The sequence below is a fragment of the Rhamphochromis sp. 'chilingali' genome (genome assembly GCF_963969265.1).
Source record: "Rhamphochromis sp. 'chilingali' genome assembly, chromosome: 13".
In the NCBI taxonomy this organism is placed as follows: domain Eukaryota; kingdom Metazoa; phylum Chordata; class Actinopteri; order Cichliformes; family Cichlidae; genus Rhamphochromis; species Rhamphochromis sp. 'chilingali'.
Window position 1 is genome coordinate 8,975,981 of NC_137940.1, and position 15,815 is coordinate 8,991,795.

The following is a 15,815-nucleotide window of genomic DNA, read 5'->3' on the forward strand; positions in this document are numbered from 1 at the left end:
CACTGGAAATTTGCATGGAAACAAAACATTGGATTCTTGTAATGGCTGGAGAAACTCAGAGATTTTCAAACAGTGCCATCTACAAAAAAACCAAAAAGAAAAAACCCAAAGAAAGCAACAAAACACACCTGAAGCTCCATTAGTCATTGCAGTTCTTTACAGGATAGCATTTGCTTTACTCTTTGTTTAGTCACTACTAATGCAGTTTAAATGTAACAGCAGTCTGAGGCGCTGCACCTGACTGACTGCAGGCCCTGATTATCAAGAAGCTGCAGCAGATTACATAAACCAGCATGCAGACTTTTTTTACACGACCCAGTACTTTCAAACTTTAATCATACGGTGTGTTTTTTTGTTCTTTTTTTGTTTTGCTGGTGTGAGGAAATACAGTATGTGCCAGAGCTGGAATGCAGAGCAAAGTCACTGGATTCTTTCACTTTGAGGGAGTCGCGTTCAAAAGCTTAAAGGCTGTTAAATGACTGACTGGGCCTCAGTTATAAGTAGCCTGGCTCTTAGGGTAGCTTGGCCGAGTTTCCAACAAGGCTGCTGTCCTTGAGCTAATCCAATGCTAGCTGGCGGCTGCTACTGGCTTTGCATGCTTTCTTGACCTAACAGAAAAACGCTAACTCACACAAACTGGAATACGAGCCAATTGGATGCAGAAAAACCTGGTGAATAAGCAGCCCGCCATGTTTGCACCTGGGAAATCACTAAGTCAGTTTAATTTGATCTCTGGTGTGATAGAGAGGGAGTTTAAAATGAATTCTTGCACACTGCTCCTGAACACCACCTCCTCACTTTGTGTCATGAGAAAAATTTATATCACATTTACACATAATGGAGTTCACATGTTAGGTACTGTTGGTGGCAATAACAGCCTGCTGCTTTCACAAGAACACTCAAGCTTAGTGTTGTTCACATTTTACTGACTGAAAGCTGAGAAAAGCCTGCATTATATCAGCTGAACTGTTGACACTCAAATCCAGTAAGACCTGTATGAAACAGAGACGTGTCTGATGAAATTTTGGCTCATATTGTGCAGATTTTTCCTCAATTTCCAGCTGACTTACATTAATTTCACAAAGAAGAAGCTCCTTCCAGTGTTTTTAATTGCAAAAAGAAGGCCAGACATTACTGACCGTATCCTTTTGGTCATTCATTTTGAAATCTTTTTAACACATCTTCAAAGATACTACACTGTAAAAGTTGTTCACCAGCTTGTAATCCTTTAAATAAAAGTGGACACATACAAAAAGATGGAAAACAAAGACTCACAGCACAAAGTCAGAAAGAGTGAAACTTAAAAATGGGAAAAAATCCAACTGAAAGTCAGCATTTTCCATCTCACTTGTGTCAGTTCAGCATGATGTGAGTGGTAAAAAAAAAAAAAAAAAAAAAGTATTGCACTGGTTTGATGTGAGTCTATGGATGGGCGGTCATCATATAAATAACAACAAGAACCAAGAACGGTAATACCATAACAGTAGTAGTAATAATAATAATAATAATAATAATAATAATAATAATAATAATAATAATTGTAACGCTAATAAAAACAGTTCAGACTAAGGTCCCCTCCAGCTGCCGTTTTACCACTGCTGCCAACTGAAGTCATCGTTGGATCCAAAGACCAGGAAGAAGCCCAGGATCGTCCCAAAGATGACTACGTTACCTGTTAGCACAAGCGCACATGCTCCCCAGGCAATCTGTAAAGTGATAAAGGAAATTCAGGTGAATGCTGAATGCTACAGAGCTTATTTGGGTAACTGAGACATTTTATTTTGCTGATTTAAAGACCTGCTTTTTGTAGAATTCAGCTCTAAATCATTAACATGCAAAGTACTTTTTCAGAGTTGGACAAAAAGGAACTGACAGTTAAAGTTAGACAATCGTTCACACACCCTTGTTGCACTTTTTTCCACCTTTTACGAAACAAGGCGGTGACTCGTTGACAAGCAGTATTTAGCAGTTGCTAAATTGTCCTATCAGTTGGTGCAGTAATAATAATAATAATAATAATAATAATAATGGATTGCATTTATATAGCGCTTTCAGGGCCCTCAAAGCGCTATATAGTTCCACTATTCATTCACTCTCACATTCACACACTGGTGGAGGCAAGCTATGGTTGTAGCCACAGCTTCCCTGGGGCAGACTGACAGAAGTGAGGCTGCCATATCGCGCCATCGGCCCCTCTGGCCATCACCAGTAGGCGGTAGGTGAAGTGTCTTGCCCAAGGACACAACGTCGGGGCTCGAACCAGCAACCTTCCAGTTACAAGACGAACTGCCAACTCTTAGAGCCACGATCGCCCCTTAACATTAACTAAGAAATCATATTTAAAAATCAGATTAAAGACTATATATGCTGTTGTGCACCCTGATCATTTCATAGCATACGTTACTGTTCTTTTAATTAATTCAACTGATTATGTTATTTAGGCCCCTTTGCTGGCTGCTTTCAGCCAGTTTAAAACCAAAATAACCCAAAATTGGTTATATTCTTTTTTTCTTTCTTTGCAACAAGCTGTGTCATGAATGCTTTAAAGCAAACTGCATATAATATAGTCTACTATCTTTTTTTTGGATGGCTGGAGAAACTACAGAGACTGCTAAGGACCAGAAAGTCAAATCAGACTTCCTCAAACTAATGACTGAGCTCCAGCACTACCTAAAATGTCCTAAGAAATGATGTGCTTGCATGCATGTCGCTCATAGAGAAATGCAGAACCTCTGCATTTATCTGCACAACTGATAATCATTTGAAACACTGGATGCTGTTTACAGCACCTTTGCAGTCATTTATCACTTGCTGGTGGTGAATATAATCTGTTTATAATTGGCCCTGCTGGCTGACCACACAATGAAACTGTCACTTTCATTGGGCGTAAATACTGAAAGATACAGGAAGTCTATGACCTCACAACACTATACTTGCAGTTATCTGTCAGAGTTTAGCTCTTTATTGTTTTACACTTAGATTTTTGATTAACTGAGCTCTTCTGCTTTCGCCATTTTTCCATACTTCTGTGATACTTTTGTATAGCTTTTTTTAGCCATCTTGTTTTATGTCATTGTATTTATTTTATTGAGCAAGGCACTTTTTTTTTCATGTTTTGGTTGCTGTTGCTTTTAGCTTATCTTAAAACTAAGCCCTTATATAGTTGTGTGTACTTTATATAGACAAAAGTCAGAACATTTAAAGCAGGGCTGCCCAATCCCAGTCCTCGAGAGCTACTATCCTGCAGCTTTTAGATGCATCCCTACTCCAACACAGCTGAATCAAATGGTTTGATTACCTCTTCAGCATGCCATCATGTTTGGCAAAGGCCTGATAACAAGCCATTCATTTGATTCGGGTGTGTGGGAACAAGGATGCATCTAAAAGCTGCAGGACGGTAGCTCTCGAGGACCGGGATTGGGCACCCCTGATTTAAAGTAAGCCCAACGCAGAGGATCCAGACCCTTGGTTTGGGAACCACTGCTTAAATAACCATGCAGTATACACTGAATTAACAGGTTTCAGTTACTTACTACTTCAGCTCTTGCAAAGACGATTGGCAGGCCAAAAGCTGAGATGACGATGCCCGTCGTGAGGAAGATGGCCAGCTCTTTGCAGGCGTTACTGGCCGAGTCTGTGTCATCGACCACTCTCCGCGAGATGCAGTAAGGGATGGGAGAGAGGATGTAGAAAAAGAGCAGGAACAAAGGCCAGTATTTGCTGCAGAGAGGCGAAAAAGCGAGAGAAACAGGGGGCATAAACACCCACATGCTATGATGACAAAGGATGCAGTGAAGTGAATCGAAGGATAAAGAAGGAATCGCTGCTGAGCACTCCACACGCCAACTTAAGGGGTTTCTTTCATAAGGCAGGAGCTACGTTTCTGTAACCTCTAGATTTGAATACAGATCAGATGCAGGCCTGATGCAGGAGATATTTCACTGATGAAAAACGAACAAAAAAAAATAAAACTGTAAAAATAAAACTGTGTGGAAAACATTGTGCTATATATATATATCCAAGGAATTATGCATTTTCTTGTCACTTATAGGCTGATAAATACGCATTATGCTGAAGTGAAGCTGTTATTTACTGTAAATACAATGGCTGAAATGCAAATTAGATGAAAAAAGGCCAAATATGTTGCTGTTGCTCATCCCACATACAGCAAACGAGAAACTGTCTGCACTCATTAGAATAATAACCAAGAGGTGTGATGGTGTGCACACACACAAAACTGATCAGGTTGTCTTGTAAGTAAAGAGTATAATTATCCTGCAAACTGCAAGAACTTCTATTAACCTAAAAGTGTATATAAAGTGCTATAATTCTAAAACAGGCTTTGTACTATGGCTGTGCAATTACACATCACTTAAAATTATAATACACAGATTATTATAACAATATAGCTGAGATAGATGCTTATTTATTTTTTTTCTACAGGTTTAGTTCAGTTCACATATATTTAATTAATTATTTATCTTATTAAGGTGAATTATAATTAACGTTGATGGCAAAAAGTAAGCTTGTACTTTTAAATAAAGCCACTGTTTTTCCAGAGTGTGAGTAATTCTAACAAATAACCATTTCTCATTAATGGCCAAACTAAATGTGATTTCAAAACTGAACAGCCTTACTTTTATAAAAGCATCAGTAAATCAGCCTACTTACTGGTTTAAATCGCACCTTTCGAACATTTAATACCATCAAGATTCCAGCTTCAAGAATAAGACTAAAACTGTCCTGAACACCATCGGGAAACATCTAAGCAGCACATCAATTTAATGAAAATGATACAGTTTTATTACAACATCTTCCCATCCCGAAACAATTGTGCAACATGTTTTTTTTCCAGTTTACCTTCTTATCTTTACACAGACAGCATGTGTAGAGTTTCTCCAGTCTAACAAACCACTAACTGCACTTACACTAAAAGCCACATGAACACATTAACACAGCACTTTTCCTATCACATACATCATATGTTTAACCTCTTCACTCTTCTCCACTAGGATCATTTTCTCTGTTTGTTGCCAGTGTACATTCATAGACCTGAAAAACCAGGATTATTTAATCATCAAACAGCTTCATATGACCACTACATCTGATTGGCAATGTTAGGATGAATTAAGCCACAAAAGGTAAAGATATCCTGGGTATGTTGAATTTACCTCTATTTTTTTGTTATTCTTTTTTTTAGGAGGGGGGTGACACGTGAAGATGATGTGAGTCACATTTAACCTAAAGTTATGATTGTTCAAAAAGGCATGAGAAAATAAAGTAAATTTAAAAGTACCAAATTCCAGCCCACATTTATGTACTTCAAGAGCCTGTAACTCTGATAATTGCTTAATTTAATGCAATCCTGCTTTCCTCCACTAAAAGTGGTCAGGTTCTGTCACACTTCCCTGGTTTTATATGGTGTCCTTATGCTCTAGATGTTCTAAGAACGCTAATCTGGTCATGAATGCAGCTATAGTTAAAGCTGTGAAGCTGTGACGGGATCATCAAAGGTGCCAGGAAGTACTAGGCTCACATGGTCTGTGATGGTTATACTTACTCATACACAGGGAGGGCACATCCAAGCATGAGGAACATGAGGCCGATGGCCCCTCCAAAGGAAAGGCTGATGAGAGCTGCAAGAGAAGCAGAGGATAGGGGGACCCCAGTGTTAGCACAGGGTATTATCCACAGGAAATCACTAATCTCATGGTGGCTGCAGGGCCCCTGGAGATTTGGGGCTACCATGTGATGAATCAGCTGATTTCACGTGTGTGACAGCTACGTTAGCAGCATAAACCCTGCTAACATGGGTCCACGTTAAACCCAGACAGCCATAGTCCGTGCGGCCACTGGTTAAATTCTATTAAAATCCCAGCGGCTGCCTGGAATCAGTCAGCGGCTGTGGGAAGTTAAGGCGCAGCTAGCATTAGCGTTACGGTTATTTCTGCGTTGTTGTAGTATTAAACAAGAATGGCGTTAACTGTGGCGCAAGAATGCAGCACGCTGCACTGCTACATTGTTTTCATTACGAAACGCAGAAGTTGGTTTGGTTATTTTTGTTATGTTGCGGTTGCCTCTACCGAAACAGTGCAGGTTCATCACCGAGCTAATGCTAACGTCTGTCAGTACTGGCCCTGCGCTAACTCCTTCTATCGTTACTTATCTGAGCGTGACAAACGCGCAAACGTGCCTTGTGCACATTTTGTTGAAATTATATAAACAGAGGCTGAGTTCAGAAGCTTTCTGAAGGGAATGAAAATCCCCTGCTGCTTACCTTTAATCCCGGCCATCTCTGCTGGACAAAAGCTCGCCACACAGCCCGGACGAATGACAACAGTCCCCCCTCCTTTGCTCGGTAGCCGAGTCCGACCGAAGCCAACCGAGTCTCCCCGTAGCTCCTACCCTGCCCACCGTGCTGCTTTCATATGCTGACACAAATGTAGGAATTCCGATAATTACCACTACGATCCTAAAAGCACCCAAATTAAAAGCACTGACACCGCAGAACTGTTCGTTTTAGAATTCTATAAACTCCTCCAAAAGTATTCATAAATATAATTTCCTTAATGTGTAGGCTAATAAATGTAGTTTAATATAAAGTACTATGTTTGCACTTCAATTTAACGTGTAGTAGGGTTAGCCGTGAATGCGTCAGTTGCATGCGTCATTTTGAAATTAAAAACTACATGCCCCCCAAATAGTAGGCTTTTATTAACATTGGAAGAGCGTCCCAATTTATGACTACGTTTCATTTATTCCGCACAGAAATTATTTAAAAATTAATAAACGTATTTGTTGCTGTCCCGGATGTAAACACATTCTGTTTCCGGCACCGAGAGCGTCCACTCAGCGGAGATGGCGAGTGGAGGAGTATCTGTGGCTTCTCTTTGGACCGAAGTCAACCGCTGCGGACAGAATGGAGACTACACCAGAGCCCTCAAAGCTCTTACTAAAAGTAGGTATACAGGCTGACTCTGAAAACGGAACCAGAGAGCGGACACGCGGCGGATTTTCCCCTCTGCTCCCGCAGAGCAGTACCAGCTGTTAGCATGTGTCTGAGCTAACGGCAGTCAGGGTGTTAAATACACCCGTGGAGCTTCGTGTATTAAGCTCTGATTAACGATGTGTAATAAACATATATATATACCTGCTGAATTAGCTATTTGTTGTGTGACTTTGAGCCATCGTTAAATAATATTTAGCCCCCTAAATCCACTGTCTCATGACTGACGTGTCCCTAGCCAACCACGACAGCTAACCCATGATTAGCCAGGCGGCTGTCCTGGAAACGTTAAGCGGCTGCTTTACACTCCTCTGTCCTTGCACAATCACATCAGCGTCAGGGCAAAATCTTTTTTTTGTTCGTAGCGAGTGATGTTCACTGCTGTTTTCTTTCTGTCCTGTCGCAGTTTTACACGAAAACAGAGACGATGTGACGGCACTGCACTGTAAAGTGGTTTGCCATATCCAGAATGGGAGCTTCAAAGAGGCGCTAAATGTGATGAACACCCACTCAAAGGTGCTCGGCAGGTAAGCGGCACGCTGTCACTCACCTGTGCTTGACGTATAAATTACTCCTGTAGTTCACTGTTGACATTTAAGTGTCTAACGGTGTATAGTTTCACAGCAATTCTGCCATGCTCTAAGAAAAACGTACAAAAGTCTTGTAAGGTTTGTTCTTTATGGTGTGTTCCACATTTAAACCCTTTTTCGGGGGTGGATGGGGGTCTTTTTTCCACTCAGTGAGGTGGTGTTTGAGAAGGCATACTGCGAGTACCGGCTGAACAGAGTGGAGAGCTCCCTGAAGACCATCGAGAGTGCTCCTGAGCAGACAGACAAGCTGAAGGAGCTTTACGGTCAAGTGGTGAGGCTTATATTATATTATATTATTACTGTTTGTAGTCATGCAGTTGATGGAAGCTGTAGGAAAGAGTTGATGAAGCTAGGTTAAGACCTTAAGGCACTATAGAATTTTGCTTTAAGAGCGGCAGAGAAATATGTGAGGGTAGTGTAGTACATGTATGAGGACAGTAAGGAGGTGGCAATAGAGACTTGCAGGTCGACAGATGAGGTCAGGCAGGAGCCTCAGTGGACTGATGTTCACAAATAAGACTGATTTGTAGTAAGACAGAAATACAGCAAGACAGAGAAGCAAAACGGAATATATGATGTAACAGTGAAGACGCAAGGAGCAGAGGTGTATCTTGAGTAGTTTAAATATTTGTCAGTCATCCAAAGCAACACACAGTACACCAGAGAGCTTTATAAGAGAGTGTAGGCAGGGTGGAGTTAGTGTTTGCAGTGATTTGTGACAGAAAGATAGCAGCAAGAGGGAAGGGGAAGGTTCACAAGATGGTGGGGACTTCTATGATGTATGGTTTGAAGATGTTGGCGACACTGACCAAAAGAACGGAGAGCGAGCCGAAGATGTTAAAATTTTCATTGGGAGTGACCAAGATAGGAGTTAGAGAGGCAAGGCTGAGATGGTGTGGACATGTGCAGAGCAGGGATAGTGGATATATTGGAGAAAGGATGATGAACAAGAAGCTGCCAGGCAGGAGGAAAAGAGAAAGACCACAGAGAAGTTTCATGGATGGTAGTGAAGGAGGGCATGCAGAGGGTTGATCTGACAGTAGAGTATGCTGGAATATGGTGAGATGGAAGCAGATGATCCCTAAAGGGAGCTGTTGATAGAAGTAGATTATATTACTGTATTTATTTATTTATTTATTTTACTTTTTTTTTTATACAGTTTAGTGTATATTTACTGTTTGTGCTAAAGAAGTCAGTCATTGGTCATCTACTTGTTGAAAAGAGCAGCAAAGTTAGAAGAAAAGAAAGTGTTGAGGCCTTTAAAGCTGCTGATTGTTAATATGTGGCATTTTAAAATCTGATCATCTAGCATCAGAACTGCAAACAAATCATATTCAAACTAAACGGTATACAATAAATGCAAACAGCTTGCTGTTTGAATATGTGGCTTCTGTATTTGAAACATGATTGTAAAAACATTTAAATGTTGTTAAGTAACATTGTAAAAAAGCAGATAGCAAAAGTGTAATTGAGCAATTTTTCTCTGAAACGGAGACATCAGGGTTGTAGAGCGAAGCATTTTCACCTCTTAACGCCACTGCTCTATTTATGTTTGTCTTAAAGTAACTTCAGTGTTGTTAAAACTATCCCCAATATTTGTGAATATCAGCTTGTTACAATCTTTATGCAGTCTGTATGATTTACTATTATTATTTATTACAGTGAGACATTCTTTTGAGAACACAAGTGTTTTGGGTTTTGTTGGTTGGTGAGTGAGAATGAGAGATTTGTAATAAATGGTCAGCTTGGCAATTTCTGTGTATTTCTAACAGGATATTATTTTCGTCTTGTTGTGAGAAGAGTGACGACGTCTGCTAATCTGAACCAGCTCTTTTCTTTGTGCAGTTGTACAGACTGGAGCGCTACGATGAGTGCAAGTCTGTCTACACGGATCTGATCAGGAACTCCCAGGACGAGTACGAAGAGGAGAGGAAGACCAACCTCGCCGCTGTGGTGGCTGCAATGAGTCAGTGGGAGAAGGCTCCAATGGTAAGCATTCATTGGCACAGTTCATCAGTCAGCTTTTCATTTGAGTTTTTAAATCAAAAACTTACTCCCTCCACTTTGTTGCACAGAACTGGAGTCGGACTGTTTGAGTAGAACTAGAATAAACTCATGTTTGAACATGTTATGTTTTCCTTTTGCAGGAAGATCTGGGTCTGCCTGAGTCAACGTATGAGCTCTGCTACAATGCTACCTGTTCTCTGATTGGCCAAGGAAAGCTTACAGAGGCCCTCAATAAACTACAGCAAGCAGAAGGTCAGTTTATATTCAGTCTCTGCTATCAAGCTGGTGTTTGATGTATTTTTAAAATGATGTAATGACCTCAGACATAAACTGATCATTTCTTCTGACAGAGCTTTGCAGAGTCTCGCTGGCAGATGATTCTGTAAGTGTTTTTGAGACCTATTTCAATTTCACTTCTAGTAATTTCACCTAAACGATGGTCCAGAAGTATGTCACAAGTCTAGTGAAATTTAGTCCACTCTTAACATACTTTTAAGTCTTAAAATATTCTACATTTATGCATTATTTACATAAAAATTGTATGGGAATAACCTTGCTGTAATCATATTTTGGCCATATATGTATATTGATATGCTAAGCTTGTTCATAATTATCTTGTATTTGTAACACTTAGTTTTCACCGTTTTCCAGCTAATCACCATCATTTCTTGTTTGTCCCTTTCAGGATATGACTGAGGAGGACATCCAGTCGGAGCTGGCTGTCATCCATTCTCAGATGGCGTACGTCATGCAGTTGCAGGGTCGCACAGATGAGGCTCTGCAGCTCTACAACCAGGTCATCAAGCTCAAGTGAGTTGTGGCATCATCGCATCAAATTTAGTCTCAAAAAAGATGATGGGGATGCATTTAGACAGTTCAGAAGCATCTAGAGGCAGGCATTAAGTTGTTAAATAGATTTTCAGCTTGCTCTAATTCTTTGATTTAATTTCAGGCCATCTGACGTGGGGCTGCTTGCTGTGACTGCCAACAATATCATCACCATAAACAAGGTGGGTTTGAACCTCCCTGAAATCCACTTTCAGACGCTAAACAGGGATCATAAAACTAAAATTTCAGCCACGACGCTGGTGCTAAGGCTCGGTCTCTTTCCTCAGGACCAAAACGTGTTTGACTCAAAGAAAAAGGTGAAGCTGACGAATGCTGAAGGTGTTGAGTACAAGCTGGCAAAGAAACAGCTGCAGGCCATTGACTTCAACAAAGCCTTGCTGGCCATGTACACTAATCAGGTACGGGTGTGATTGGAGGAGGAATGAAAAATAATTAATAATAGGTAATTATTTTCACACCGATGGTGCTTTTGCCCGTTAACAGGCTGACCAGTGCAGGAAGCTGTCATCCAGTCTTCAGGCTCAAAATCCAGGACATCCACGGCCGGTCCTTATCCAGGTGGCTCAGCTGTGCAGAGAGAAGCAGCACAGCAGGGCCATAGAGCTGCTCCAGGTATTAATGATGCACACTGCTCCTTATTATGAGAACCGATACACATTCTCCTCCTTTTGTCTGATTATGAGAAAATGATCAAATGATGCACCAGTTAACCTAAAAAATCACAGTGGTGAAAGCTGATTGAATATATAATTAATATCGCACTTTAAAAATCCTTCAATGAAAATGTTAAAAAGTATAGAAGCAGAAAAAAGTACTGAAAGATTTGCTTTTTTCAGTTTTTTTTTTTGTTGTTTGTTTTTTAAAAGAATTCATCTACGAAATGTTTTCACTGTGGTTGTGTGGTTTTTAAAAATACTGAAAAATGTCTTCACAGTTAAAAGTGATGCTTAACTGTGAAGACGGGAATACAAAAAGGGATACAAAAAAAAGATGCCCTAAAACACTTACAACACTATTGGGTTTGGATGAAAATGTTCGTATTTTGTCCTTCAGTAATTAATAGTTTCATTAATTCTGTTAACTGATCTTTTTCTTTTCTTTTTTTTTATTTTGCAGCAATTCTCCGATCAAAATCCAGAGAGTGCGTCTGGCATCAAACTGACAATGGCACAACTCTATTTAGTACAAGGTAGTGATCTGCATTCGAACACACACACCCCGCTCTGTCTTACTGTTTTTTTTCTCTGTGGACGTGATAGTATTTCATATTTCTAGCTTCCTAAAACAAACACGCACATTGATTATTATCGCCTGAGTACTGAAACAACAATAATTAATAAAGAAACAAACGAGTGCAACTTCAAAAGGTTTTTTACCTTTAAACTTTGAGCAGTTTAATTTTGATACATGCTCCTCATTAGGTGTTATAATCCAATGAATGGTTTGGTCTTCAGGTCATGTGACAAAAGCCTGTGATGTCCTGAGGTCCATTGAAGAGTTCAAGCACAAACCAGGGATGGTAAGACTAAAGATGCTACTTTGACTTTTTTTTTTTCTTAAATTGTTGTTTTTCTTAATTAAAATGCCCCGTTAATGTCAAAATTGTTGACTTTTACGTTTTTTGTTCTCTCATATATTTATTTTGACCATGTCATCGTCTCTTCAGGTTTCAGCTCTGGTAACAATGTACTCCCATGAAGAAGACATCGACAGCGCCATCGATGTTTTCAAACAAGCTATTGAGCATTACCAGTCTGAACAGGTTTGTGTGTCACGGATGGTGGTTCGTGTTGTGCAAGTCTGAACCACTGTTTTACACTTTAATTTCTGTTGTGTATAGGTCAAACACTTTTTAAGTGTGCATTTTGATTTCAGTTAGCTTTCATTTTAGACGTGTGAACGTGTTCCCACTGTGTCTTTTCTCCTACACAGCCTGGATCTGCTACACATTTGGCTCTTGTAAGAGAAGCTGCCAATTTCAAGCTGAAGTATGGACGGAAAAAAGAAGCCATTAGTGATCTGGAGCAGCTGTGGAAGTGAGTTAAATCCCTGCTAAACACTCGGCTGGTTCAACATGTGTCAAGTCTTTTTAAATCTCACAGATGCTGGTTTTATTTCTTTATAAAATATACCTCAAATGTCATCAAACAGTTTTCATAAAAATCACTTTTCTCAAAACAGACAAAACACCAAGGACGTCCACACATTGGCACAACTCATCTCTGCATATTCTCTAGTGGACACGGATAAAGCCAAATCGTATCCTTTCATATTATTAAATACAACTTATGGACGCTTAAACGGTTTTGTTTTGTTTTTTTTACTAACTGGAACATATTTGGATTCTCAAATAACATTTGTTTTGTGAAAAATATCAAATATATTCTGATTTTAGCTCCTTCAATTTGAGGATTTGTTATTTTTCTCTGTGGGAAACTAATGTTTTTGTGCTTGGAAGTCAGAGAGAAAACAAAAAAGATAAAAAGACCTTCTTTAGCTCATTTTCAACAAAGCTTGGTATTATGTTGACAAAATAGTTTATTAATTTTACAAATGATCCATGCCTTATTGAAGTAAATGTAACCCAGGAAGACCAGGATGTAATCTGGATGTCAGCAGTTGTTGCATCCTTAGCTTTTTTCTACAGGCTCAGCAAACACCTACCGTCTGCAGACACCATGTCTTTCAACGTGGACGTTGACGAGCTGGAGAATTCCCACGGAGCCACATACGTCAGGAAAAAAGCCGCTAAAGTCGTGGGAGAAAACCCTCCCAAAGAACAAGGGTAAATGTCTGTTACTCTCTTCTGTGGCTACTTCTGTTATTTTTTTGTTTTTGTGTTTTTGTGTTTTTTTGTTTTTTGTTTTTGGGGGGGGTTGTAAACAAAACATTCAAAAGAACGAGGGACACATTGACAAGTTTCTTTGTTTTTTTTCTCCTTTATTTTCTTTAAAAGCCATGGTGAAATCAAAAAGAAGAAGAAGAAAAAGAAAGGTATGTCTTTCAATCACTTGCTAAGATTTAGATTGAATCTGTTCTGGAAGTTTTTATTTACACATACAAAAGGCCATGAAATTATTTCTTCTAAATGAGCAAAAACATCTAATTGTATCTTTTTTGTTCTCCTTAGAGAAAAAGAGTTTGATTAATAATGTAGGAAATTCAAATGCACACTGAGCGGCCAAAACATTAAAACCACTGTTAGGAAAAGAGAATAATTCAGATTTTTTTTTGTTTTCTCTGTTGAAGATATTTTGTCTAGTTATTGCTCATAAAGTACTCACACCATACCATCTTCCTTTTAGGAAAATTGCCCAAGAACTATGACCCCAAAGTGACCCCTGACCCCGAGAGGTGGCTTCCTATGAAGGAGCGCTCCTACTACAGAGGGAAGAAGAAGGGCAAGAAGAAGGATCAAATAGGAAAAGGCACACAGGGAGCGACGGCAGGAGCTTCAGCAGAGCTGTGAGTAAACTCCGCAGTCACACGCACAACCTGCCGAGGCGCCTGGGTGCAATTTCATGTAATTGTAAACCCAGTTATTAACGGCACTAATGGAGGAAAAGCAACTGAGATTGTTCTTTTGTTTTCATGCCAATGAACTCTGAAATCAGATCAGAGCCGCAGCTGCTTTGCGGGAGGAAGGGCTCATCTGTTGTTGAGAACAAAATTATTCTCAGTCTCTCCTAAAGGAGAAATCCATCTGCCACCATTCATCTGAACTACCGCAGCTCCAAAACAGAACAGGGGAGAGAACGACTCCATCTACAACAGATTTTTCTGCACATACCCTCACTTTTACTTTGAAATTTCAATTGCTATTAACCAGCTACTTACAGCCCTTGAGCTTGAGTTTCCCTATTAGCAACTGAGCAGGTTACTCTTTGATGCCCTCCAGTTTCTCTTTTACAGAAGCTAAAATTATTTATTAATAATCCTAACAAAGTTTGTGCTGTTGTTGCACCACCCAAGGATGTCTGAAGATGCAGATGCAACTTATTGCTCTTATTTTGAAAGTTCAGTCGCCGTTAACCAGCTGGACTTGGACCCTAATGGCAGGCTGAGCAGGTCACTGTTGAAAGTCAGTTATTCAAACATGGATGATAAACTTATCAAACATCATGCTGCTACCTGAATTTATAAATACATGAAAAGTGGAGGTGGTGGGAGACACTGTCCAACAAAAGCTTTGTTGCTAATCAAACGTTTATTTCACTCATCCACGTCACAGAAGGAAACTCAGATCCTGAATAAACAAACTCAGCGCTATAATTTTCCGGCCCTTCTAACTGCACTGTGGCTCTTTTCTCTCTTCAGGGATGCCAGTAAGACTGCCAGCAGCCCCCCTACCTCACCGAGACCAGGGTCTGCGTCCGGCTCTTCTACAGCCCCCGCCAGCGGCGTAGTTCCCCCACGACAGCAGAAACCGTCGTCCTCAGGCGCCACTCGCAAGAAAGCACCGCAAAAGAAGAAGAAAGGAGGCAAAGGAGGCTGGTAGACAGTGGGAAGCAATGTGAGGAAGAAGGCTGTTGGCATCTGAGCAGCAGAGAATTTAGAAGCTTTTTTTTTTTTCCTTCGTTTTTTTAAAATTCAGTTTTATTTTTTTTTTCTTTTATTTTTTCTGTTCAGGTCATTTGATCAAACCAAAATCCTCCCCGCTGCTCATCGACACCATGAATCTGACTTTTTTTTACAAAGTAAAGGAGAAAAAAAAGAGTTGACGATTGAAAGGACAGTTCCACTGAAATTGACTTTTTGTTGCTCTGCAAAACCAGCGTTTGTTTTCACTGAATCAATAACACCACAGATATCCATATTCTCATTAAATGTCCATTGAATTGTCTTCTTGGCTGCATATTTCTACACCTTAACAGTTGCACTGTATTTAGCATTTTTCTTTATTTTTAAGCAAAAACAAATTCTGATCAATCAAAAATGAATTAAGTGTTTAAATCATGTATGCATTAAGGAGCTCAGTCATGTCTTTATTGCATTTTAAGCATTGTTAAGTACTCTTAAAACAGCGAGTATCCTTCATTAGAATTAGGGGCGTTATAAAACTGCTTTTGCAGAGTAACTCAAAGTTCAGAATTTAGGGTAATGGTGCTTAAACCTGTTGAGTTTCAGTATTAGCGTGTCCAGCTCCACCTGATAGTTTCACCTTTCTTTAATATTTCAATGTATTTTCAGTTAGCTACAGTAAAGTAACAGATATTTATTTTTGAATTTATTTGTCTGAATTCAAGCAAAAGGATTTTGATTCTGTCACATGCATGTGTTCAGAAAGACACTATTTTGGCCAAACAGGTTTTCATTTTGTTAAGTCTAAATAAAACTGAACAGCGATGCTCCTGCTGTGAGTT

General features: G+C 39.7%; 2 protein-coding genes across 2 annotated transcripts; one reads left to right on the plus strand and one right to left on the minus strand.

Moving 5' to 3' along the window:
• Positions 1–181: 181 nt before the first annotated feature.
• Positions 182–6,409, minus strand: LOC308409224 (leptin receptor overlapping transcript-like 1). Its single transcript, XM_080901814.1, has 4 exons — positions 6,278–6,409; positions 5,561–5,636; positions 3,534–3,720; positions 182–1,706 (listed from the first exon to the last, which is right to left on the minus strand). The coding sequence occupies exons 1-4, from the start codon at positions 6,291–6,293 to the stop codon at positions 1,590–1,592; spliced, it is 396 nt and encodes a 131-aa protein (XP_080757940.1). The 5' UTR covers positions 6,294–6,409; the 3' UTR covers positions 182–1,589.
• A 392-nt stretch (positions 6,410–6,801) lies between these two features.
• On the plus strand, positions 6,802–15,799 carry srp72 (signal recognition particle 72). The gene is made up of 19 exons (XM_080900424.1): positions 6,802–6,958; positions 7,413–7,533; positions 7,747–7,867; positions 9,442–9,585; positions 9,744–9,855; positions 9,954–9,985; positions 10,289–10,413; positions 10,556–10,613; positions 10,719–10,850; positions 10,936–11,064; positions 11,569–11,641; positions 11,907–11,971; positions 12,119–12,214; positions 12,385–12,488; positions 12,634–12,711; positions 13,100–13,237; positions 13,409–13,446; positions 13,758–13,917; positions 14,770–15,799. The coding sequence occupies exons 1-19, from the start codon at positions 6,859–6,861 to the stop codon at positions 14,948–14,950; spliced, it is 2,007 nt and encodes a 668-aa protein (XP_080756550.1). The 5' UTR covers positions 6,802–6,858; the 3' UTR covers positions 14,951–15,799.
• The last annotated feature ends 16 nt before the right edge of the window (positions 15,800–15,815 follow it).

Coding starts and splice junctions, on each gene's coding strand:
- LOC308409224 (XM_080901814.1), bottom strand. Junction 3,721..5,560: donor TGTGCCCTCCCTGTGTATGA/GTAAGTATAACC, acceptor GCCTCTCTGCAG/CAAATACTGGCCTTTGTTCC. Junction 1,707..3,533: donor TCTTTGCAAGAGCTGAAGTA/GTAAGTAACTGA, acceptor ATCACTTTACAG/ATTGCCTGGGGAGCATGTGC.
- srp72 (XM_080900424.1), top strand. CDS start 6,859: ATGGCGAGTGGAGGAGTATCTGTGGCTTCTCTTTGGACCGAAGTCAAC. Junction 9,856..9,953: donor TAAACTACAGCAAGCAGAAG/GTCAGTTTATAT, acceptor TTCTTCTGACAG/AGCTTTGCAGAGTCTCGCTG. Junction 11,065..11,568: donor GGGCCATAGAGCTGCTCCAG/GTATTAATGATG, acceptor TTTATTTTGCAG/CAATTCTCCGATCAAAATCC.